Source organism: Penicillium soppii, assembly GCF_028829465.1.
Source record: "Penicillium soppii strain IBT 18220 chromosome Unknown utg000010l, whole genome shotgun sequence".
In the NCBI taxonomy this organism is placed as follows: domain Eukaryota; kingdom Fungi; phylum Ascomycota; class Eurotiomycetes; order Eurotiales; family Aspergillaceae; genus Penicillium; species Penicillium soppii.
The window spans coordinates 1-25,569 of record NW_026643240.1 but is presented as its reverse complement, the minus strand read 5'-3'; the positions used below and the strand labels follow the sequence as shown (position 1 = coordinate 25,569).

At 43.6% G+C, this 25,569-nt stretch overlaps 7 protein-coding genes across 7 annotated transcripts; 5 read left to right on the top strand and 2 right to left on the bottom strand.

Annotated features, from left to right (window-relative positions):
* Nucleotides 1-6,642: 6,642 nt before the first annotated feature.
* Nucleotides 6,643-6,876, top strand: N7529_010645 (uncharacterized protein; the record flags this gene model as incomplete). Its single annotated transcript, XM_057246172.1, has 2 exons — nt 6,643-6,705; nt 6,748-6,876. The coding sequence occupies 2 exons, from the start codon at nt 6,643-6,645 to the stop codon at nt 6,874-6,876; spliced, it is 192 nt and encodes a 63-aa protein (XP_057091521.1).
* A 126-nt stretch (nt 6,877-7,002) lies between these two features.
* Nucleotides 7,003-10,677, top strand: N7529_010644 (uncharacterized protein; the record flags this gene model as incomplete). Its single annotated transcript, XM_057246171.1, has 6 exons — nt 7,003-7,075; nt 7,129-7,173; nt 7,229-7,318; nt 8,618-8,722; nt 9,118-9,165; nt 10,403-10,677. 6 exons carry the CDS (start codon nt 7,003-7,005, stop codon nt 10,675-10,677), a joined length of 636 nt encoding a protein of 211 aa, XP_057091520.1.
* Nucleotides 10,678-11,871: 1,194 nt separating this feature from the next.
* On the top strand, nt 11,872-13,150 carry N7529_010643 (HAT dimerization; the record flags this gene model as incomplete). Its single annotated transcript, XM_057246170.1, has 5 exons — nt 11,872-11,896; nt 11,960-12,211; nt 12,273-12,283; nt 12,347-12,515; nt 12,984-13,150. The coding sequence occupies 5 exons, from the start codon at nt 11,872-11,874 to the stop codon at nt 13,148-13,150; spliced, it is 624 nt and encodes a 207-aa protein (XP_057091519.1).
* A 3,595-nt stretch (nt 13,151-16,745) lies between these two features.
* N7529_010642 (cytochrome P450) lies at nt 16,746-19,022 on the bottom strand (the record flags this gene model as incomplete). The annotated part of the gene is made up of 7 exons (XM_057246169.1): nt 16,746-16,988; nt 17,070-17,253; nt 17,311-17,368; nt 17,416-17,470; nt 17,529-18,333; nt 18,392-18,581; nt 18,902-19,022. 7 exons carry the CDS (start codon nt 19,020-19,022, stop codon nt 16,746-16,748), a joined length of 1,656 nt encoding a protein of 551 aa, XP_057091518.1.
* Nucleotides 19,023-20,629: 1,607 nt separating this feature from the next.
* N7529_010641 (alpha/beta fold hydrolase) lies at nt 20,630-21,442 on the bottom strand (the record flags this gene model as incomplete). The annotated part of the gene is made up of 1 exon (XM_057246168.1): nt 20,630-21,442. The coding sequence occupies one exon, from the start codon at nt 21,440-21,442 to the stop codon at nt 20,630-20,632; it is 813 nt and encodes a 270-aa protein (XP_057091517.1).
* A 791-nt stretch (nt 21,443-22,233) lies between these two features.
* N7529_010640 (amidohydrolase family protein) lies at nt 22,234-23,250 on the top strand (the record flags this gene model as incomplete). The annotated part of the gene is made up of 1 exon (XM_057246167.1): nt 22,234-23,250. One exon carries the CDS (start codon nt 22,234-22,236, stop codon nt 23,248-23,250), a length of 1,017 nt encoding a protein of 338 aa, XP_057091516.1.
* A 1,480-nt stretch (nt 23,251-24,730) lies between these two features.
* Nucleotides 24,731-24,910, top strand: N7529_010639 (uncharacterized protein; the record flags this gene model as incomplete). The annotated part of the gene is made up of 1 exon (XM_057246166.1): nt 24,731-24,910. The coding sequence occupies one exon, from the start codon at nt 24,731-24,733 to the stop codon at nt 24,908-24,910; it is 180 nt and encodes a 59-aa protein (XP_057091515.1).
* Nucleotides 24,911-25,569: the final 659 nt, after the last annotated feature.

Genomic DNA, 25,569 nt, shown 5'->3' with positions numbered 1-25,569 from the left:
TAGTTTATTCGCATCTAAACTCACTAGCGGTACGCGACACTCTCGCTCGGCAGGATGCACGACAGCGCTTCGAAACAATGGTTAAGAAGTACAAAGAGCTTAAAGCCAAATTCAACGAGCTAGAAGCTAGAGAGAATGCTGTTAGCAAAGAACTTGAAGAAAGCGTCATACTCCGAGAGCGAGCTAATGAAGAACGTGAGGAAGCGATTGCTCACCTGATGATCGTAAAGGAAAAAGAAAGGACGGTAGTGGATGCTAGAAATGAGATGGTATACCAGCTGCTACAATCAGGAAACCATTAGCGTAGCGTATCGATTGTGGAGGCTGTAGCTATAACCCCTCGTGTTCAGAAAACGACCAAGATGCCTGATGCTCCTATGCTAAGTGATAGTAAGGAAGTTCGCTTCGAAACCTGGCAAACAGTGATCCGACAGAAGCTGCTTGCTAATGCAGATCATTACCCCGATCCGATCCACCGAATAATATATGTCTAAAGTCGTTGCGAAGGAAAGGCACAGCTACATATCGCACTAAGAATAGATCCTGAATCGGCCACTCACTACACCGATACAGAAGATATTCTCATACACCTAAAAACAGTGTTTGCCAACCTAAATAGGAAGGCCGAGGCATACACTCAGTTCCACAAATTGAAAATAAAACCAAAGGAGAACTTTACCGATTTTCTGGCTATCTTTATATAGCTTGCCGAAGAAGTATGTATTCCAATCGAAAACCGTAAGTAAGATCTTTATCTTATGCTTCCATACTTACTACAAACCTAGGTGATGCTCTAGAAGAATCAGAACATAGTATCTTTCGATAAATTTGTCCAGATCTGTATCAGTCTGTCCCACGACATTAACGTTTAGTAAGAATCACGATCTGGTAACCGAGCACGAATTTCTAGTTCCGGAAACAATCTCACTTCCTCGTCGACAGGTTTAACCTCCACGACTCGAATCAAGAAAGAAAACTCAGGATTCACCCCGTTACCATTTACTGAAAGACAAACACTAATAAGAGAAGGACGTTGTTTTAACTGTAAGGAGCAAGGCCATATAACCCGTGATTGTCCTAAAAAGACAGGTCTAGTAACCACTATAGTAATTACTTAAGTTCCTACTCGTAACCCCTCTCCTCGTATCGAACTGGAAGAATTTGAAAATCAGGATTCGGGAAAAGCACCTGCCTAGGCGAAGTCTCCCTCCTAGGCGGAAAGAAGGTGTCACTTTATTCGTTGAATTTATAGAAGTTACTTAGAAGTCCATATAATAGTTTAGTATTTAACACAGAGCTCATGATCAATAGACGTTCCTTTTCTATTTCAGCACTATATGATACCGGAGCAGATGGTTCAATTTTCATCGACACGGCTTTAGTAGCTTTGCTATGCCAACAGTAAGGTCTACGAGTTCAGAGGTTAGAAAGGCAGTGCCTAGTAAATGGATTTGATAGCAAGCTAGCTAGGCCTATCACTCATACAGTTATTCTTTCAATATGCATCGAAGGGCATGTCTACTAGCAGGTACTAATGCTAGTAGCAGATCTTAGAAAACACGACTTGATACTTAGACGAATATAGCTAGCGTAATATAACGTTTTACTCGACTGTCGCCGTCGTCGAATGATCTGGCCACATAAACCAACCTTGTTTAAAGAAGTATGTAACCAGGTTTCCCTTCCCACTCCGATCACGATACTTAAGAAGCCTATTCCAACAAGCACCGCTAGTACGCATCAAGCAGATACAGACCGACGAGACAAGCTACTTAAACAAAGCATTGACCTTTCACCACGGAAGCATCAAGATCACTAATAGTAGAGAGCAAACCTCGAGAAAATGCAGAGAAATCTGAGGAATGACGACCCATTACTACTGAATATATCTAAGTTCAACTATCCACTAAATATTAGTATCATCGGTCCTATAGTATATTAGAGACTATAGGCAAGATCACTTTCTGATAAACGTACTAAAGTATTTTCCACTTCGCTTACCGAAATCGATCATATCCTCGATATCAAATCATCATTAGCATCATCAGATCTAGAGATAGATAAGATCTAAGCGACACTACCGACAGAGTATCAGGACCTAGCAGAAGTTTTCTTAAAAAGAAAGTCAGATAAACTACCTCCGCACCGAAAGGGTGTTGATCATGATATCATACTTAAAGCGGAGGCATAGCCAGGGTACTGTCCATTATATAAGCTTTCACTTAACGAATTACAAGAAGCAAAGAAATACATTATAGCAAATCTCGATAAAGGATTTATTATGCTAAGTTCAGCACTATTTATATCACTAATCTTAATAGTTAAGAAACCCGGTAGTGGACTACGCTTCTGTATAGACTACCGGAAATTGAACTCACTCACAAAGAAAGACTGTTACCCGCTCCTATTAATCGACGAGGTGTTATAACGGATAAGTAAGGCGAAATTCTTCACTAAACTAGACATCTAGTAAGGCTTCCACCGGATTCGCCTAACACCTAAAGCCGAGGATCTTACCACTTTCCGAACTCGATATGGATCCTTTAAATATAGAGTGGTCCCCTTTAGATTGACTAACGGACCTGTAACGTTCTAAAGGTTTATGAATAACATTCTACGCGAATGTATAGACGAATATGCGGTAGCATTTGTGGATGATATTCTTATCTATAGCAACACAATTAAAGAGCATTATCGTTATATCCGAGAAGTCCTGAAACGACTCCAGGAAGCAGGGCTACAGGTGGCATTAAAGAAGTGTGAATTCTCGGTCCAGCAAACCAAGTTTCTCGGGTTTATTATAAGCACCGACGGCATCTTAGTAGACCTAGAGAAGATTAGAGTGGTTTAAGAATAGAAAGTCCTAACTACGGTAAAAGGCATTTAGTCATTTTTAGGATTCTGTAACTTCTACAGACGATTCATTTAAGGGTATAGCAGGCTTGCTAAGCCCCTTCACTACCTGACTCGGCATAATGTCCCCTTTCTATAGACTAAGCAATGTGAAACAGCCTTTTAGCAGTTAAAACATCGACTCCTTACAGCTCTAGTGTTACGACACTATGACCCGGCGCGACTTACCCGGGTTAAAACTGACGCCTCGGATAACGTGGTCGGTGTAGTGCTTATATAGTACTACAAAGACGATGACTTCTAGTATCTAGTGGCTTTCTTCTCGAAAACGATATAAGTAGTAGAGCTGAACTATGAAATCAGAGATAAAGAATTGCTGGCAATTATCCGTGCCTTATAGGAATAGAGACCTGAACTTAAAGGATTATCCCGACCCGAGCGTTTTGAAATTTTAACGGATCACTAGTCACTAGAATACTTTATGACTTCTCGACAAATGAATTAACGACAAGTCCGATAGAGTGAGCTACTTTCCCAATTCAGGTTTGTGATTAGATACCGACCGGGTAAGAAAAACGTGGTCGCAGATGTCCTTTCCCGGAAGGATACACCTTGTCAAGATACTGGTCGACAGTTCGTATTACTCCCGGAAAGTCATTTCGAATCCCTATCGATATTAACACAGGTCGCCCTATTACAAGTTACGGATTCAATTGTGGATCGTGTCAAACATGCTAATAAGACTAGCTCGGAACTAGAAGAATATCGGGAAATGGCCCGAAAGGGTAGTACGGTATAGACTATTAGTAATGAACTTCTGCTTTATAATAGCAATTTGGAAGTGCCCGATTAGGACGACCTCCGAGCTCGCTTATTAGACGAGCTATATCGACAACTATTGGTTGCTCACCCCGGTATTAAGAAGCTAAAGAAGTTAGTCTCAGCAAGATACCACTGGTCTAGCTAGGTAACCGATGTGAAGAGGTATGTCGATAACTATCTAGTATGCAAACGGACAAAATCCTAGAGAGATCGAACCCCTGGACTTCTTCACCCCTTAGAAATCCTAGAAAGACCATAGGAGCATCTTACAATGGATTTCCGATCATTCCTAAAGGACCGACATGGATTTGATATAGTATTCGTTATTGTGGACCGCCTTATAAAAAGACCGATATCTATCCTATACCACAAAGACACTAATGCAAAGAAGATGGCACGTTTATTCATTAACAATGTGATCCGTATCTCCGGCATTCCGTCCTTAATTGTTTCAGACCGAGGTGGTCAGTTCGTTTCAGAATTTTGGACCGAGTTCTGTCGAATTCTTGGTATTCAAAGGAAGCTATCAACAGCTTACTACCCGCAAACTGATAGATAGAGTGAAATTGCTAATCAATATATGGCACAAAGACTACGTCCCTACATTAAACATAACTAGGATGATTGGTTAGAGTGTCTACCAATAGTGGATTTCGTAGTATCAATCTTACCGTAGGATATAACGAAGAAATCACCTTTTTTCATTAAACGTGGCTACGAACCTATTATGTCTTTCGATTAGAGAGATTAAGCGACACTAACAACCAACGAGCGCGAGGCATCGAATATGCTCACTCGATTACACGATATTTGGTAAGAAGCAAAACAACAAGCTATAAAGTCTTAACAAATGCAGATCTAGCAGGCAAATAAGCACCGCCGAGAAGTGGATTTCGATATAAATGACTATGTTTTCGTGATAACAAAGGATTGGTTGTAAGACAGACCGAGTAGGAAGCTTTCTCATATAGCCAGTAGACTATACAAGATTGTGGAAAAAGTGGGCCACTTATTCAAATTGGAATTGCCCCCATCTATCAAAGTACACCCCGTGTTTCATACTAGCAAACTGCGAAGAGCAGCTATAACGGAGCCTTTACGTGGTCAATATACCGATCTACCACCACCACTGCGTGTCGGTGAAACTGACGAATGGGAAGTTAATAAGATCATGGACTCTAAACTATATTACAGAAAGCTACGATACCGGGTCGATTAGCTCGGTCATGATGTCGATCTATAATGGTATCCCGCCGGGAATTTTAAGCATGCACCTGTGAAACTGAGAGAATTCTATAATCGCTACCCTTCGAAACCTGGACCACTAAAGCGTCTGTATGAATAGGAAACTGTATTAGCAAATAAGTAAGTGGTTAATGATCATCCCGACGATAATATGCCTGTTTCCATAGACCAGCAAGCATTTAGGGACTGAATGCAATTTCGTAAGGGGGTTGTCACGAAGAATTCAGGATTAATGATCCTGAACCGATTCTACCGTGTTCCACCGCCTTTCGTAGTTCGTGTTTTACATTGTTTGATTAGAGGCCTTAGGCCTCAGGCATCACTACCTTAATTGTTTTAGCGTGTTGTTTCTTTCTTCTTCTTTCTTTCTTTCCCCATATTTAGTATTCTAGTTGAATGCACTCTTTTTCATCAAGACTTGGCTCGTAACAACTATATCGTATTTACCCTTCCTATTCGTCGAACATCAAGAATTCTATGACCTCCTTTCCTACGCACGGCTAGCACCTACACCACCAAGTGTTCTATCAAGAAAGGTGATTCGCGAGCGCCTTCGGGATTTTGTTATAGAACATTAACAGGAGACACTATAACGGCTTCCATCTAGTGCAAGAATATCGATTGCGCTTGACTATTAGACTTAGACTGCGACATCGCCCGTCCATGGGCACCTAGGAGGTGCCCATCGCCCGTCCACGGTGGGCGGTGGGCTATTTGGATTTTCGAGTGCCCGTCCACAACGCCCACCGCCCACGGGCATGCCCATCGCGGGTAGACTTCGCCATAAACCGCAATTGGGGCCAAACCTTCGCCCCAACCCCCCAAACCGCATTGGGTGCGGTTTGGAATCGGCCAAACCGCAACCGCACTGCGGTTTTTGATGGGCTCTGTTGGGGCCCCAAAAAACCCATTTACAACCCATTTTTGCATAAAATCGAGGTCTTGGCATACATAATCTTGCTTATTTATCACCATAAATTACTGTTTTTTAACCTTGTATCAGGTACTCTTCCAAATATCACCTTGAATGGGCTACAAAACATTCGAATTTTAGATTGATTTATAGGTATTATTAAAATTTAGTTATGGTTGTATTATTTGGCCTTTTTTGCTATTAGTTTTGAGCAAAAATAATGTGTTGAATTAAGTGTTGTAATTTTTTACATGTTTTGCCCTAGAGATATATATTTGATGTAGTGTAAGCTAAGTGATTTTCCTCGAAGTAAAAGCTGGGGTTCTACAGTTTATGAATTCCCTTGTTATTATGCCTTAATTAGTATCTTTCGATAGGGAATTCTATAGTCTAAAATCAGGTATTATTTATAACTAGAAAGGTACTAAAGGTGAGGCTATATCTAAGTTCAAAGCTGCTGTTTTGATGATCATATATGGCTGCGAAGTGTTAAGAGGAGTTAGTGGGTTATGATGGGTTATCTGTGGTTTATAGTGGTTTGGATGCGGGTTATAGTGGTTTTTTGCGGTTTGTCGATGGGTTATTGCGGTTTATATGCGGTTTATAGTGGTTTATTGCGGTTTATAGTAGAGCTTGACCCACTTAGTTAACCAATTAGTAGCGACATGTAGGTTAGAAACGCGATGTATCAACTAATTCCTCTTTCTCCTGTTTATCGGTCGCGTTTGTAAGGATCTAAAGCATTTCTATAGGTATTATTCCCTCCCTTCTATTACTTTCCCCTTACATTTTACCTTTTATAACTTATTATGTCTCAAACTCAGCAGTCAACCTTCTCTTCGTCTATCTACGATAGTGATTTAGATAATCTTGTTCTATATAATTATTTTACCCCAGATTTCTCAGAGAGCTAGGAGACTCTACTAACCGAGGATTTTCTCCGACCGGCTATTCCTTCGTTAATCCCCTCGTGCTTAACTCGTGTTAGCCCTAATCGCGTGAAAAACTATCTTCTTTACGACGAGATGGTTTATAACGAATAGGTAAGCTGGTGGCTTGAAACTGGCTTTGGGAAAAAGCTCAATATACCCTAGAATACAGCACATCAATCTACTACTTGGAATGATTTCTACTAAGTAGCAAATAGCTCGGACGGAGCACTAAAAGTTATGTGTAAGCGCTGTAGACAGATTCTTAAGCATCCAAACTTTGTCCGAGAGACTAAGGAGGGAAGAAAATCGCGTTAAGGAACCTCGACTATAAAAACACACCTTAAAACTGCAGCTTGTGTTAAGGCCTCGCAGGGTCAGAAATCGGATATTACTCGGTTTTTGTAAAAGGTACGTAGATATTCTACATAATTATAATTACTTAGGCTCTAATTACTATAAGTAGAATGTGCCGGACGTCGAAGAATTCTCTTAGGAAGGCTAGGAGCAGGGCCTTCTTACCTTTATTGCGGATGCACGGCTTCCCTTTTAGCTAGTTGAACATCCCGCATTTCATAAATTGATCCAGTAAGCCCAATCCGCCCCTCTTACACTATCTATCCCCTCAGCAAAGACGATACGGCGCCGGCTTAAGGCCTCTATACAAGACCAACAAGAAGGAATCTTACGAACACTTCCTTAAGGCACAAGGATATCTATTGCCCTTGATTGCTGGACCTCACCCTTTACCTAGGCCTTTATAGCTATCACCGGCTACTTCATTGATGCAGACTGGAGATACCGTGAGGTTCTTCTTAGGTTTGAACCACTTTATAGATCGCATACTAGTGTGAATCTAAGTGTCGTCCTCCTTAATATCTTAAAATAGTATAAGATTAAGGACCAAGTCTTTGCAATTACGATAGATAATATATCAAATAATCAAACAATGGTTAATGCCTTATAAGAGTCTATGTCTAAAGACGTTACTCTTATTCGGGTTCCATGCCTTGCACATGTGATCCAGCTTAGTCTGAATGAGCTACTTGGTTATATTAAGGCTTACCCGCTTAATGAATCAACAGAGACGCGATAGAATAAGCAGCGATCATAGTCCACGCGTGCTAATTCGGGGAAGCTTGATATTGCTTATACACTTTCGAAGGTAATACATATTCCTCAATTCTCTTTATATACATTACTAACTATCGTTACTATTAGATTCGAAATCTTGCTGTTTATATAAACGCAAGCCCTTAACGCCGAGAGACATTCTACAACTTACAAAGCGATACTATTAAGATTATGCCTTTATAGGATGTGAAAACGCGTTGGAACTCAACATTCCTAATACTTCGACGTGCAAAGCGCCTACGGCTAATCTTCCAGTATTTCTATAATAAGTATGAGCGAGCTGATATGGCGCTTAGTAATGAAGAATGGCGTCAGGTTGATTACCTTCTCTTTCTTACCTAGCCGTTCTTCGATTTTACAGTTGAACTCTCAAAGACACGAGACGCTACAACACACCATGTCTTCCTGATTTATAATAAGCTATTTAAACACCTTAAGAAATCAATCTCCCAGCTTACTAGGAAACGTACTAGCTAGAAGCGACAGATATTACAGGCCTTATAAGCATCCCGGAAGAAGCTCGATCAGTACTACTCTGAGACTGATAACGTTCGGGGACATCTATATGCGATTAGTACAATGCTTGATCCTATCAATAAGTTCCAGTTCTTTCAAACTAACGATTGGGATGATGATTAGCGAGCAATATACCGACAAAGTCTAGAAGATCACCTATCTCCATACAAAGAGCGCCTAAATCTCCAGCTAAATTCTTCCAAAGCGCCTTCGTTAATAGGATCACAGTCCCGCCTTGCCTCTATGTTAAAGCCTAACCGTCCACATCTAGCAGTTTCGGGTGATGAGATTACACAGTACTTAGATAGTGGTATGTCCTCACTTCTGCTTTTGCCCTTTGTTCTATTAAACTAACTAATCTAGCTACTATTGATATAGCCCCTTTAGAGTTCTAGAGGACCAATGCACCTCGCTTCCCCGCTCTTACAGCTCTCGCTCGGGATGTTCTCTTAGTCCCTGCTACTAGTGCTAGTGTTGAACGATTGTTTAATACCGCTCGGGATATCTGCCACTACCGCCGTGGTAGGCTACATACGTCCACAATCCAGGAATTGATGATGTATCTATGTACATCGAAGTTCGATAAAGAAGAACAGGACTCGGCATTGTTATAGGAGTTCTTTACACGGGATGAGATTAAAGAAGTTAAGGAAGAGAAGGTGATTACGTCTGATATGGTTGATGTTAATCCAATTAGTGATACAGAGGAAGATACTAGTCACGAAGAAGGGCAGGATATAGAGGATCTAGATAGTACAGTTGATATAGTGGATCACACAGCTGAACCTACACTACCTTCTAATTCGGAGAGTAGCACTCAACTACGGGCTAATTTACGAGCTCGTAAGCGTGTGAGACGCGATGAGGATGTATATGATTATCATTAGGGAGAGAATACAATTATACAATCTTGTTCTTTTATCAAAATAATCTCAGATATGTAACTGAAATATAGAAGATTTCAAGGGAAATTGCATAAATTATAAAGGTCACATGCTCTATAATTCTACTCCACTTTAAAAACCAATTGGGGCCCTATAAACCATTGCGGTTTGAAAGTAAAAAACCATAAACCATTGCGGTTTATAGTCCTCACCCCAAAACCCGCCCCAATTGCGGTTTGGGGTGGGGCGGTTTATGGGTTTTGCGGTTTATGGCGAAGTCTAATCGCGGGCATGCCCACTATGCCCACCATTGCATAAAGTCACCCAAAATGGACGTATAACTCGCTGACTTGACACATTAAATAACTATTATTTACAGCTGTTTTGCTAACTCCATATAAGATCGCGGTTTTAATCTATAACATCCATAAATTTTATTGAAATATCTGAGTATATGAAAAACTATAATATATATGATACGACGTGGAATAAATTCCTCATCGAAATACACCATGTTGTGTGGTATTTTTATTAACTTATCAAATCATGCTATAACAGTTTGAAGATATATATTCAAGTCAGTGGTACATACCTGCTATTTTCTACAAGTAAAATACTACTCATGTATTCTGCTTCATCTCTCGTTTAGGTATATTTCTTATAGGTAGATCGAAAGAGCATTAGTATAATTCTTATTCTACGAGCTTATATCACTAAATTCCGTCTATTCTATCACTAAAAAACTTAAGTTATTATTCTGGGAGTTTTTAATCCTTCGATTGTAACTCGAGATAGGCGTTTAGGCATATTCCCGTAGGCGTGCCCACGGGCATGCCCATAGACAAAAGACCCTTATAGCTAATCAGCTTATAAAGGATAGTGGGTCAACACTTGATTTATGATATATCAGATCTATATAAGCACCCCTTTTACTAGTAACCCCCTTTTTATATAGTCGCAACTTGCGACTCGCAAGTTGCCTAATATAAGTTAATATCATACACTCTCCCTTAGTCTTTACACTGTCCCTTACATTATATTCACTATGTCCTAACCTAGTGCCTATACCGCAGGGCCCTCTTCGCTTCCTCCGAGCTCCTAACCAGACCTCTCCTACGTCGACGATATATTTGATCCTAACCTTGATCTAAATATTGATCCTAGTCTCTTTAACAGCCAACAGACTTCTATATTAGTGATAGAGTCTGAGTTCACTCAACCGGCCCTTCTTAATTGCTCCCTTAAACGTATCGGCCCCGATCGGAGAAAGCAGTTTATCCTCTACGACGCGATGAATAACACGTCTAAAGCAAAGTTTATTGAGTGGTGGCGCACAACAGTACGCGGTAGCGATACTAAGACACAACAAAGGCTACGATAGGATACAAAACATATATCGGATGTCTAGGAGAACTTCGACCAGGTAGCACATTATGTTACAGGCGAACCTTTGGTTATGTGTCGGACTTATAGGGCCACACTACCTCATCTAAGCGCGAAGCAAAGCGGCACTAACACACTAAAGCGGCATATAACCTTAGGTAGATGCCAAAAGGGTGGTAAAAGCAAGTCTACACAACGGTCGATTAAAGAGACTATACAGCATATATCGGTAAGTCTTATATGATTATACCCTTTAAGATAACTAACACTACTATATATTAGGCACTAGAGCCTTCTTATATCTCAAAATTCTCGAATGATGAATAGGAAAGAGAGCAGATTGAATGTCTTACTAGTCTAAACCTACCTTTCCGGATACTTGAGAGGAAACAGTTTGCTTCCTTAATTCGAATGGCACAAAAGGCTCTAGCTGAACCTACTTTACTCTATCCTCGCACTACTTAACGCCGGCTAAAGAAATTGGTCGATAAGGAGCAGCATACAATTCTCGCTACCTTACTAAAAGATGCGAAGCTCTTAATCGCCCTTGACTGCTGGACATCGCCTTTTTAGCAAGCATTTATAGCGATCATAGGGTACTTTGTCGACCGAGACTGGAATTACCGTGAGCTCCTACTTGGTTTCGAACCACTTGATAGGGCGCATTCTGGTGTGAATCTAAGTGAAGTGCTTCTAGAGATCTTTAAGAAGCTTGATATTACTGATCGCGTGTTAGCGATTATATCAGATAACGCATCAAATAACACAACTTTAGTATAGGCAGTTCAAGACTCTATTGACTCCCTTGAACTACCGAATAGCCTAGTGGTTGTTCGAATCCCTTATCTTGCACATGTTATCTAGCTAAGCCTTCGCGAGCTACTTGGATCAGTGAAGGCCGATCCCTAGAACGATATTATAGATCGGAATGTTTTAGATGTCTAAGCCCAAGCCTAAGCTCGATCGCTCCGTGCTTCCTAGAGTGAATAAGTCATTGTACAAACCCTTATTAAGGTAAGTATATTACTATTTTTATTATTTAACATACCTAATAAATATATAGATTCGAGGGCTTGCTGTGTTCATTAATGCAAGCCCCTAACGTCGCGATGATTTCTTCCGTCTCTAGACTAATAGAACGAAACTTGCGCCTATCCAAGATGTCCGTACACGCTAGAATTCAACCTTCCTAATGCTTCGTCGTGCGAAACGCCTTAGTAAGCCCTACGATGAATACTATGATAACATTAGGACCTAGAAATACAAACTTAGTAAGGCAGAATGGCGGCAGGTCGACTACCTTCTGTATATCATAGAGCCTTTCTACCGCTTTACCACAGTGCTTTCAAAGACTAAAGAAATAACGGTATATCATGTTTTTGGTATTTATAACGCCCTCTTCGAGCACTTCAAGGAATCGATCGCACGACTCACTCCGAAAACCATACCTTGGAAGAAGGCGATGCTACAAGCCCTTAATGCTAGGATGGTAAAGCTTTCATCTTACTACACAAAGACGAAAGAGATCTATGGTAGTCTCTACGCGATTAGAACAATTCTTGCACCCTAGTATAAGCTTCACTTCTTCTTAAGTAAGGCGTGGGGTACGTCGGAGAACGACATAAAATGGAGTGATCAGTATAAGGAAACGCTTCGCCAGTTCATAGCTCCTTACGCCCAAAGACACACCTAGACACAATCCCTACGAGGAGAGCAACCCCCCCTACCGTCACTTAGCTAGTATAAGTGACCTAGACGCTCTCCTCGACCTTCGGCCTCACATTCACTCCAATCTATCAACATCAGAGCACGAACTCGCTAGATATCTTGAAAAGCGTACGTTATATTCACTATTATTACGAGCGGGAATACTTATACCTATTATAGCAAGGAGAAAAGTCGATCCTTTACAATTCTAGAAGGAATATGAGAATGAATTCCCGATTCTCTTAAGTGTTGCTCGCGACACTCTCTCTATTCCCGCAACAGGCGCTGGAGTTGAACGTCTTTTTAATTCAGCACGGGATGTCTGCCACTACCGGCGTGGGCGGCTGAGTGCGAAGACAGTCCAGGATATCATGATGTTCCGGTGTAGAACCCAATTCGACATTGAAATAGAAGAACTACCCGATGAGGATATGTCCTTAGATTCTATACAAGAAGCAGACGAACAGAGAGAGGCTGAGCTTACCACTGACATGCCTGAACCAATCAGCGATGGTGAGGATTGCGAGGATAATGATCCTGTCGGACTGATCGAGCACGAGTTTGTAATAGCGAGTCAGCTTCCTTGTCCTTCTATAGTGCTGAGTGCGCGGAAGCGACAGAGAAGTGAGCTAGTCGACAGTGAAGATGAGAGCAGTCCTCATCTCCCTCTTTATGGAGATGAGAGTGGCACTCAAAGGCGCCCTGGGTTAAGAGAAGCAAGGAAGCGTGGCAAACCTAGTGATGATCAATTTGTATCGTATTAGTGTGAATGTATGTCTATAATAAATGCCTGTTAAACCTACTGTATGCCAATGCCACTGCTGTCTACATGTAATCAAATTACTTAAAAATACAGAGCTAAAATGCACAAATAATGCAAGTCACGAGGTCAAGGAATTCTGCTTACTAAAAAGGCCCATGGGCATGCCCACGGTGGGCATTGCCCGCTTACATAAGGCCCATGGGCAATGCCCACCAGCCCGTCCATGGGCGATGTCGCAGTCTAAACTGGTGCCGGAGTTAAGCGTCTATTTAACTCTGCTCGGGATGTATGCCACTACCGCCGGGGGTCGTTGAACCTAGAGAGTATTCGTGATATTATGTTGTATATGTGTATAACAAGATTTGATATTAAGGAGGAGTAGCGGCTGATTCTCTAGGAGTATCTCTCAGACCATGAGATAGCAGCTTCGGCAGAAGCACTTGATATCTAGACACATACCTTCGAGGCTATCAGTGATGACGAGGAGGAGGATGTTGAGTTACGTCCTAATACACCGGCTGCTATATCAATTATACAAACAACCCCAAACGCACCGCCACTCTTAGCAGTCGCCGCTAGAAAGCGGCCTACGGTCACTTCTAGTGATGAGGAAGATTCTGATGCCGATAGATTTGTGAACCCGGAGGAGAACCTATCATTATCCTTCCCTGATACGCAGCATCGTGTATCAGGTAGGATACGGAAGAAGTCGAGACTACTGGATGGGTATATAGTTTGACTCTTGGCTTGTTAGAACCATGACTAGACACTATGCTATAGATGTAATATAAACCATTTAAAATTTGAACCCCTATTCGAGGATGAACCTATGGTATGCACAAAGGAGTGTACATGTAGTATCCTTCTGTAAGGCCATACAGTGATGAATTTTTACTTTACAATTACAATGAAATACAGCCTGTTTCTACATAATTTATGCAATTGACGTCTAGTCACGTCTTTTACCTGTTTGTCATGTTTGACGACCCTCAGGGTCCCCGCGGGTAACCCTCATGAGGGTCGGCCTCGGTACGACCCTCCCCGCGGGTCCAGGTCTCGGACCCTGACCCTCCGCATGGGGAGGTGAGGGTCAGGGTCATGGAGGGTACCCGCGGGTCCTAGCCAGGTCTATCGGGACTTAGGTGGATTCGGGCAATAGAATGGAGAAAGCAGTAGACAGGTTCAATGCTGAACTAATCGCTAGAGTCCAAGACTCCAGCCTCTAAACTGTTTATATACAAATGTGGGGTCATGTGAGGTCATGAGCCCTCGCATTGTGGGTCTCAGCCCTGGGTCCAGTTCGCACCTGCGAACTGGCCATCTCGCAGTCTCACATAGACTGCGAGATATATATCGTCAGACCTGCTTAGTACTTGGGTCCTGACAAAAGCAGACCTTTCTTTCATAATGCCCAATTCTTCTCACATATGGCTAGACCATCCTATTATGTACATATGTGAAAATTTTTCAAACACACCGATTTCACACGTGCTAAGACCCTTAACATATACACATGCCAAGGTGTGCTAAGATAACCGCGTGAAACACACGGGATCCCGTGTGTTTTCATATTTTATTTTGATGCATAATTATTTACGCTAAACCCTATTTCGCGGTTTTGATGCCATACTATTCTCGCCAGATTAGGTAGCAATAAACGGAAGTAAGACCTGCTATTCGCATGACTAAACACTTGCTCCTGGAGCGTCACAATGTTACATCTTCAAGATAGCTGAACTATAACAATCTGTCTGTTCGGGCGAGATCTTATCATAGGCTCCTGGGAGCTTAAGTCCGACCAATGCTGCCTTGTCTTAATGAACATAGGTCTAAACAAGGCTCCGTACACCGATGCCCCTTCAACAATGAACTCATCTAATAGTGGAAGTTAGTGTAATGTTAATCAAATCGTATTTCTCTCGCTGATAGTTCTTCGGATGGAAAGACGTTTACCCATGCTAATTACCCCCCGTCTATGCCATGTATTTCAAGCACTTACAGTGAAGCCTGGCAAATCCTCTATCCTTGGGCTATCATAACAAAAAGCATAATCAAACGTGCTTGAACAATTCTTCCATCGAGACTAGCGAAAGGTGCCGAATAACCTCTGCACCCATAATTACCCTCAGACCACACCATACGTTCGTTATTAAGAGTATACTACTTTACAGGGTAGAAGGCCTGTCAACTAGGTAGGAGAGTAGGGCACCAAGTCAAAATTGTCAGAGACTGTTTCTTGAGGAATCCAAATCCCACTTCCTCAAGCATCAATTTAAATACAGCATTTTTCGTGCAAACAGGAAACAAACATGAAGCGAAGGGGGATCCATGGCGAAAGGCCACCGCATGGCCAACGCATGTCACACACTGTGGACGTGGGCTGCATACAGTGTGGCTGTCTCGAATCGCTGCCGAGGGGTTGCCGGCTGACCGCCGGTTGGCCACCGCCTTGGCAGAATCCTCGGCCCACGGGCGCCTGAGGCACCAATATCAACATATGAAAATGACGGAACAATAGCAGCAGTGGAGACCGGACAACGGAGATACTATAGGACCGCATGTATTAGTCATTTTTATGCCCACATAAATTGCCAGCGAGGGGCTTTATAGCAATTCAGACTTGTTGACATCCGATTGGCACGCAGTTTGAGTTACTAAGCAGTATTTCCGTCAACTTTCCCACAACAGACCTGAAAGCTATTCCTGTCACGTGCAGATCTAGATACCCAAAGCCAAAATTCTTAGACCATATTTGCACAAGATGTGTTACTAGTGCACAACAGTGTCTATACGATCAAAGCAGTGGTCGTAGACGTAAGGAGTACACAACCGGGCTGTTGGAATTTCAAACTACTCTTTCTCGAGTGGTTGCTACGCTGCGCTCCGCAATTCCCGATGAGCTATCATTTTTGGTGTGGCAGGTTCAATGCTTGCCAACAGATCAAGATGCAGCTGATTACCTTGCTCAGATGTTGGGTTCATACATGTGGATGGACTACTACAAAGATAAGGAAACGTCAGCGGGACTGTCTGTTGAGTTACGAATTGTGCCTCCCTGAACAGAAGTTCGGTCAAGTCGAGAACAATGCAGTATTCAGTCATCGGATTGAGATGGCATGCTGCTCTTTGTATGCATATTTGGCTGTCACATCTCTGGTAGTCTGGAATTGTTGGTGAATACCCTTGCTCGTCCCATACTTGATACTTTACGTCGTTGAAGTTGACGCGAGGAATGAAGGGATGGATGAGACCCACAGATTTTTTGGCGGTCGACCAGCTGACTGAGAGCATGCACGGTGGTAACTCTGAACCGCTGCTTGAAGTTGACGCTGACCCTTTGAAGCTGAGTTCACAGGACCCTGATGCAGTCTGATAATGACCAAGATATGAAATATATATCTAGGTGAAGTAGGCGAAATTGTTGATACCGATATACTTCTGGTTACGTGGAAGGATCAAAATGAACACGACGAGTAATTTAGTACACTAGATAGATGTTGTAAGTTCTGTGAGATTTGAATGGACGAACACAAATAGAACCTTTCAGAATATTACCCGAGCCTTCGCTTCCGTATCTGGGCATGTAATTCAAGACTCTAATCTTCATATCTTTGAAAAATCTTCTGAGCTTCATCAAGCTCCCGGTTCAGTACTTCACGGTGTTTCTCCGAGCGCAATAACATAACAATCGGGAACGGTTTTGGCGCAATCAGAAAACCATCTGTCCACTGTGTGGCTATGTCAACAATAACCTCCTCGCCTCGCAGCTGGTTTCCGGTGGAAGGATCCGTTCCCGCGCGAATATCAAATGCCCAGAGGATTTTTGCAACATTGATACTCTATAATATATTAACTTCACTTCTTCATGGTATAAAATAGGTCTGTGGGAACATAATGAAATGAGAGCATTCGTCACCTACCAGGGAGTTTTCAGCGAGATGAGACCCAGGACAAATTCTCCTACCAGCGCCAAATCCATATGTCTGGCGGATGCCATCCGAAAGTTCTTTAATATCCGGCTTGAAACCAAAAGGATTGTCCTCGTAGCGCTCTGGGACGAAGTCTTCCGGACAGTCGTATAGCTCGGGATCATGGTGGATTGCCCTGGGGTGCGTTGGTCAGCCTGCTTCCGTACAAGAACATCGATAGTCCAATGCATACCATGTATTAGGTAGAAATGTTGTGCCTGTAGGAAACTTGTACCCTTTGTATTCGTCATCTACAATCATTAGCAGTCGGTTGGAGTCGTGAGAAATGAACATATACCTTGGATCAGCACATGGGGAATGCCGCCCGCTGCGACCGGCCTCCAGCGTAGGACCTTCAAAAATGCTTATCAGTGGATGAATGTCTCTCAGCGAAGGATAATGAAAGCCTACTTCAGAAACACAGTGTTTAATATAGGGCAATTGCGCGAGTTGCTCAAATGTAGGAGACTCTGTAGTCCCGCATACACGGTCAACCTCTTCCTGCGCCTTTCGGAATACCGTTGGATGTTTGACCATAGCTAGTAAGAATGAAAGTAGTGTGGACGAAGTCGTGTCCGATCCACCTTCCATCAGCACACCTCCAATGTATGCAATATGCTCTTCGTCCAATTCGTGCTTCGCACGAAATTCTTCGTCAAGCAATTGGCTCATAAAGCAGTTCCGTTGGATCCCCCGTTTTCGCTGACTCTTGACCTCCTGTAGCAGCTCAAAATAAAGCTGTCGCTGCTCCGCTCGAATTCGTCGGGCCCAGCGGCGCCAGGGTGACATGAAGTCAGGTAGACGTTTGAGAAATGGGAATACGTCAATGGGAGGTGTTGCTCCTGTCTCCAGGATGGCGGTGAATTGATCCTGAACATGGTAGAGGCGCGTGATGTTGGGGTGGTTGAACTCAGGCCCACGGATACCAAAAACAGAAGACAAGATGACGGCGGTGGAGTATCTCCGGATATGGTCGTAGTAACACTCAGGAGATTGTGCGAGTTGATACAAAGTCAATGTAGCCTCAGCTTCCTGCAATGGTGTGAGAGCGCGCACCGCCGTAATGCTGAGAATAGCTTGATAAATTTTCCGCTGATTCCGCCATTTTTGTCCATAGGGCATGAGGAGTAAGTGCACATTATCACGTGTAATGAGCTCGTTGCCTATGTGGTTTGGAGGCCGGCTTGAATATATTGCGCCTCGTTTGTCAAATAATCTGTAAAGTCACGGTCGGCATTCTCAGCGTAGAACAAGTAACTGCCGGTGCTACTCACTCTCTAACATCTTTTGCCTTATTTAGGATCACAAGGTTTGAAGGTCCTGTCTTCAGTGAGAAGATTGGACCGTAAACTCGTGACCACTCCTGGAATCTACCAAGAAAGTCAGTGGTGGATGATGAACGTTGATCTGTGTCGCTTTCATACTTCAAGAATGCCTTCTGGGCCGGAATTTGGTGCAAATTGCCTTCAACCGATCATTTAGCACGGCTGGTCACCAGATTCAGGTCAGATATAATCACCTAGGAATGGCAGGATTCGGGGCCCAGGAGGAAATGATACGGGCCGGCAGGTAGAGCGAGCCAGATCGACGAGTTTCCAAGCCACCCAGCAACAAAGTAAGAGAGGGAAGAGAATAAACGTAGCTTCGTTCGCCATAATTATAGCCCAAAATGCCGATGAAAGCTATGCGTTGTCATATTTGCACGGGGATCTTGCGCGCTTGAATAGCCAGAGTTTTATTCCACCAAGCATTCACTGGCCATGCTCCCCTCCCCCACAACGTACGGGGCTGGCGGGTGAGCCTGAGACAGACCTCCACATGCAGGGCAAAGGCACTCACCATGCCTAGCCTTCCAAAACCCCGCATCTCCACACTCCTGCCCCCCCGCATTTCGGCACCCCGCATTCAAGGATCAAATTGCACTCACTTCATTTGCACAATTTGCCACTAATGCCTACGTATGCTTACTTAATTGTGGCATTACCGAGGCTCCACCATAAAATCACTTACCACCCTCCCCTTCATTAGAGACAATAGGTTACCTTCACCTCGCACCACTGCGTTGGTGGAATCCGACTTTTACGTCCTCCAAACCTCCTACTGGGTGGATTTTTAGGCCGTATACGCTTCAGAACAGATGGGCAAATGATTGACAAATTTACAAAGAGAGGAAAGAAATGAAGCTATTGCGCAAGCGAACAGACCTTCCGACAATTCATAACCAAGCAGGACAACCATTAGTAAATAAGTAAGTGACGACTCACGTCAGCGAGCCGCCATAAAATCATTATTTGCTCACTTTGGAAACACAATCAAATCGAGCCAAGATCGAATTCAACAAGGGAAACAGGATCAATACGCAATAAAATTTTCCCAGGAGACCGACGTGGGCGGTAGATTCACCAGGATTAGAAATAATCTTGGTTTCAAGACACAAAAGAATCACCCACAATGAACCCCTACCCCGCTTGCATCTTTGGAGGCATTGTCAAAGTTATCTGACATGTGTTTGACGAGATAGTGGTGAAACATAGAGAATAGCACTTAGCAGTAGCCTTGTCAAGTGTCTCTTTCGTCTTAGCCTAGCCGCTAATGTCTTCAGCTGCATTGGAGCAACCGCAGCAGAGAGAAATAATGGTCTCAGCACTAGCGCTCTAGCGTATAAGAGCCTGCGGATACATTATCGTTTCATTTCTACCAACCAAAAGGATTGATTGATACAATGTAAAACAGCATTTGCACAATGCAGTCCAAGTTTCCAGGAAGATGGGTAGACAGTCCATCAAGGGCATTTTATATTAGCGAGGAAACCTATTCCAGAGATCACACACCGGAATTGCCATTGTCGGCCATGTAACAGGCTTCCTGACCGGACATCGCAGAATATCCGCCCAAGCTGAGCTGAATTGGCTATTCGTCTCGTACTATGCGGAATCACCCAGATGAAGAAATTTCCTCATAGAAAAGCACTGGTGGAAATATCCGAGAGCAGAATATTTTTGAAAAAAGCCTACAACTCTCTGGGGTCACTAGAGAACAAAATATACCCCAGTGTCGGGTTCCAGAAAAGGTTAAGCATCAGCTGACTTTCTTCCTCTATTCTTAAACGTCGGATGAAGCAGGTGGGAGGACACTCCTTTATTTCTTTTACTAGTAGTTGAGCTCGTAAACCGCTTCATGAATTTAGGACAGAGACTCACTCCTGTTCGGGAGATTCTTTCCATAGAAGTTTACAGTACAGGCCTTTGTTGTTTACTTCCCTGTCATCTTCGGCCTGAAATACTGTGAGGGTCTCTCTTCCCCTCTTTACCTCCTACACGAATCAAACTTGCTTCTCTGCTTCCAAATTGTAGGTGTTTCATTGTGATATGACAATAATCCTGATCTAAAAGTAGTCAAGACCTACTAGTGAAACATATAGTTCAGCTCCTCCCACACTTCTCCAATGAAACTAAGAACAACGTTTGGGGAGAAGTCGCATCCATTCTGATTCTGACTATCCTCGGTTATCCCTATTGCAGCATTTGGCTAAGTGAGGCAGCAAAGTCGCTGGGGTGGCATATATAACCAATATGAGCGCCCGGTAGATGCTTAACCTCTTGTCCCAACATCACTGATAGTGTCATAATGTGTCCAACGGTCGCGCCGTTACCAGACAAAGCTCCTGCAGCAGGAATGATCTTTGTTGCGAATCTTTTCAACGTAGAAACATCTAAGCAGAAGCTGGTGTACTGTTTCAATTCAAATTCAAACCAGAACAGCGTGTTGGCTCGAACCTCGGCATCGAGACGTATATCCATACACTCCAACATGTGGTTGCTCTCGCTCTCAACTGAGAAATTCGATAAGAATAGTTGCAGGGCTTCATTTGGACCTTTTTCCCTGTACAGATCATAAATGAAGTTGATGAACCCAGCGGCATTTCTTTTGTCCTCCGCATTCAGCACGTCTGTGCAGGGAGGTTCGTGGGCCACCAAACCCAGGACATTATTTGGAAATCGCGACAAGAGAGTCAGGGCAACAATGGCTCCGGAAGATGTTCCAAACACAAAAGCTGATTTATCGGAAGAAATGTGCTCAATCAGTCGGCTTGAGTCACTGGCATCCACCTCCACCCGGTTGGTGAAATCCTGGGGGCCTTCAAGAGTACTTTTGGAATATCCCCTCCGATCCCAAGTAACGACTGTAAACGAGGAAGCGAGCTGTTCTGCAACAGGGCGGAACATTTCGCCACGCCCACCAGCGCCATGGATGAATAACAACAATGGGCCTTTTCCAATTGTGGTATAATGTAATTTTGCACCAGGGACAGTGAGGAACGGCATATTTGGGAAAGACTGATAAATCACTAGGGGATAAAGGGGTGATAGAAGATGAGTGAGTTATATAGAGAAAAATATTTTGGTTGACAATCTATGAGGGTTTTCCATTCGGGGAATGCTAGGTCCGAGAATGGAAACGCTCCTACCAATCGGAAGTAGCGCGGACTTCTAGGCCTTGGTCAAATATGTTCCCCGTCTTCCGCTCCCGCCCCCATCGCTCTCGGGTAGGTCCTCCGAATAATGGAGTGCAGGAGGTAGATTCGTCGAGTCTCACCGCCAGGTTGGTTGAGAAATTGCCTACCAATCGGAGGTGGCGCGGACTTCTAACTAGTCAAAAGATTTCATGACTCAGTAGTTGTGGCAGTAAGCCAATCAGCAGTCATGGGGAGATAAGCACTGGCTCCATGCATCTCGAACAGCCGCCACCTCTCCCGATCTGATCTCGATGCCACCCTTAGAACACACCCAACACTGATCCCGCAATCGGCCTGATCCGTGGCTCCGATGAAGTTACGGGATGCAAAACACCTTCTTTTGGGACTCAAAGCTATTTTTTTCTTTTTTGAAATAAGCATGTGGATCGATGTGGTAGGAATAATCATGACGTTTTACGGTCCCTACAGCCAATCAGATCCGCCGGGGACCAACGAGATCTATCTACATCAGTACAGTGATCGATCGGGTAGATGCATATCCGAGTTAGCTGGACATCGGGTTAAAGGCGATATATAATCCATAATTTTGCAATCTTTCTTCGCTATTGATTTAGTCGATTATTTCCAAAAATCGCTGCCATGTCTCGAATTGACGTCCACCATCACTGGTTGCCTCCAGCATACGCCGAAGGTAAAGTTTTCAAAGTCCTGAAGAGTGAAATACACGATGGAAATGCTCATATGAAGGCAGCGTTAAAAGCAAATGGAGGTGATCCATCCGGTTGGAAGACTCCGGATTGGTCTCCGGAAAGTGACAAGGCAATCTGTCAGAAACTGGGTATCCGCACAGTCTTTTTTTCTGTTACAGCGCCAGGCCCAGATGTTGTGAAGGGACCGGAGTCAGCTCGAATTGCCAGGCAAAGTAATGAATGGGCGGCGAAATTCCGAGACCAAGATTCCCAGAAACACGGGTTCTTCGCGACTATCCCGTCGCCTTTGGAAGATCTTGACCGGGCCATTTCGGAGCTTTCGTATGCGCTCGATGTCTTGCATGCAGACGGTGTGACACTGTTCACCCGTTATGGAGACGGGAACTACTATCTTGGCCACCCAATTTTCAGGCCCCTATGGGCAGAGCTCAACAAACGTCACGCTGTTGTATTCATTCATCCCACAACAGGGGTAGACATTGGCGGGATGATCAACCCACTTTTACCTGCGCCCATGATTGAGTATCCCCATGAGACGACACGTTGCGCTGTCGATCTTGTTGTTTCGAAGAGAGTTCAGGAGAACCCCAACTGCAAGATGATCTTGTGCCATTGCGGCGGCACTCTCCCGTTCATCGCAATGCGTCCCGGAACGCTACTTTCCCATGCGAAATTGTCGTCTATGACTCTTGAGGAATTCCTTGGAGACTGTCGGAAGTTCTATTATGACGTTGCCCAAAGCAGCTCACAAGCCATCGAGTTTTTGATGAAGTTTGCGGATCCTAACCGTGTCCTTTACGGCTGTGATTATCCCTATTGCCCCGACAAAACTATCGACTTCTTCACAAATGCATTGGACTCAGCATCCCTGACTGAAGAGCAACTATCAAAGATCAACAGAAGAAATGCTTTAAAGTTGTTTCCACGATTAGCTGAGGGGGAATGAACTGAAAAATTTTCTTGTCTGTCGTAACGCCATTTCCCCGGTAGATAGGCCTATATAAATATAATTCCACATGACTAGCTTAGTGGAGTTGTTTGATGAATTCCAATGGTTATTGATAGGGTTCAGAAAATCGGTAATACTCTACTTAAATTCAATTTCCTTGGATTAGTCTTACGATCTTGACATATGGTTTTGGCAAATGAACAAACATTTCCAAGGTGCAATTCCCAATACAACGCCATCGCCATACGGCTATTTGTAGACCACTGCACTAAAGCCCTCATGTACTAAGTTAGCATAGGAGAAGTAGCTTCGACTACGGATACCTTGCCTGCATCGTCTTTCAAAAGATTCGCTCCAAACATCATGATAAACTCGGCGAAAGGGGCTTGGGAACCAGTTTCTTCACACATATACCAGACGAATTCATCCATTCGAGTCATGAAAATATCGGCCGTCTTCAACAAAATATCTCTTCAAGCCTGTAAGAAGATTACCAGGTCAGGGGTGATCAGCCTGTCAGTCCGGTAAGATACGATGATGGATCGGTAATGAATAGGTGGAGGAGCGTCAACGATATAGTATTCTTGTACAGAGACTAATTCTTGTCCCCCAGATAGGGGCCAGGGAGTTATCCCCTTTTATGCCCCGTTTGGACGAAGCTCCCAGGGGCACATTATCTCTGTCGGTATCACTTATTGCGATTCCATCTTCGTTGGTGACACTACGTCCGAATCCTTTTCGTAGACGGAACATTCCCGTTACATGATCGGATCCATTACTCCTCGTCCTGCATAGCCTCGTTAAAACTAACCAGGCAAAACCCTGATGGGAAAAGGCCAAAGGTTGGAAAGAGTGCTTGGCAGTCTTAGTGATCTGTCTCCCATTGTATGGTCCCAAAGACCATTACAAAGCCGCGGGCTTGGTCTTTGACCATTTGGGGAAAAGTTTTTTATGCTGATTCAACAGCGAGCGTGGCATGCTTGACAACAGCAGCACTGCACTTATGCTCAATATAGCCTTTGCAAGGGTTATTCACGTCAAACGTTTTCCCAGTTGTAATGTCTTTACTTCCAAAGATAAAAGAGACCGTTGTACTCGACACTCTAGTCTCAGAGGCAGATGATTTGGTCGTTCCGAAATATGAGCGATAATGGTCACGGCGATGTAACCAAGGCACCTGAAGGTAGGATAAGATCAGCCTACGCAACCGAAAATTCTCTGGATTTCAGTCTTGAACTCTATAGTTTGATAGAATAGTTCAGAGAGGCGTAACTTCGTTATTTTTTACCGGATGGTTTTCCGAACTATTGACTTTTTACGGCCTGTGTATCACTAGCCGAGTACACCGCGGAATTATTGGCTAATTTGACGGTCACAAACCAAAATATGTAATTGACTTAACCTAGCGCTCTCACTCTCAATAGCTTAGTTGCCGCATTTTCATAATGTCATTAGTTGAAAGAGCATTACCAATAAAATGGGGTTACTCAGATTTGTCCAGGGATGTGCGGGGGTGGAGAAGGAGAAGTCTTGCCGACTTTCTACCCGAAGCAGCCGCCCTCGCGCGGGGTTGATTCCCTCGCGCGGGGTTGATTATCAAAAGAAGCAGGAGAAGCAGGAGAAGCCGGCGCGTACCATGGATAATGAATTCGATTAATTTTCATTCGCGGAATCTCAGGCGAAAGGCATACTGCGATAGTATATGGTGCCACTTCCAAAGTGCAAAGCCATTATTCCGCCTATCATTATCACGGCAATCTATGGCCTACAGTCAAAGATGGCAAGGCTATGCAATCAAAAGCAAGCATGGAGAAGGAGATGAGGAATAAGACAACTTAGCGAGGAGCTAACAAGAACAAGCCTGGGCGGCCGAAATCAACGAATTAACTGCGACGGGATTCACAGCCACGAAGGCACCGAACCTCGAAGGCAGCGCGTTAGGGTAGTAAACCCCTTCCCATCATACAAATTGATGCGAAGCAAGAGCAAAGGGCAACTACTTATGATGCTGAATATAATGTCCAAATTCAATGATGATTTACCCCGGTCAGACCATCTCGATAATGGGATTTTCAAGTCTTAATAGCCGCGCACACACGGAAACTCTTCGTGCTTATATGAGGCTATGCATCAGCTACATCAACCTTTGACTCATTTTGATCAGTATAAAGACACAAAACAACGAGTCATTCACGGCCATGGATATCTCCCTTTGTCAGATTACGCTAGTTCACTGACTCCGTCCAGCATGGAAAATCACCAGCTGATATGATTTTATTATATAATTCTATCGCGGTGTCCTCGGTTGACTGGAAA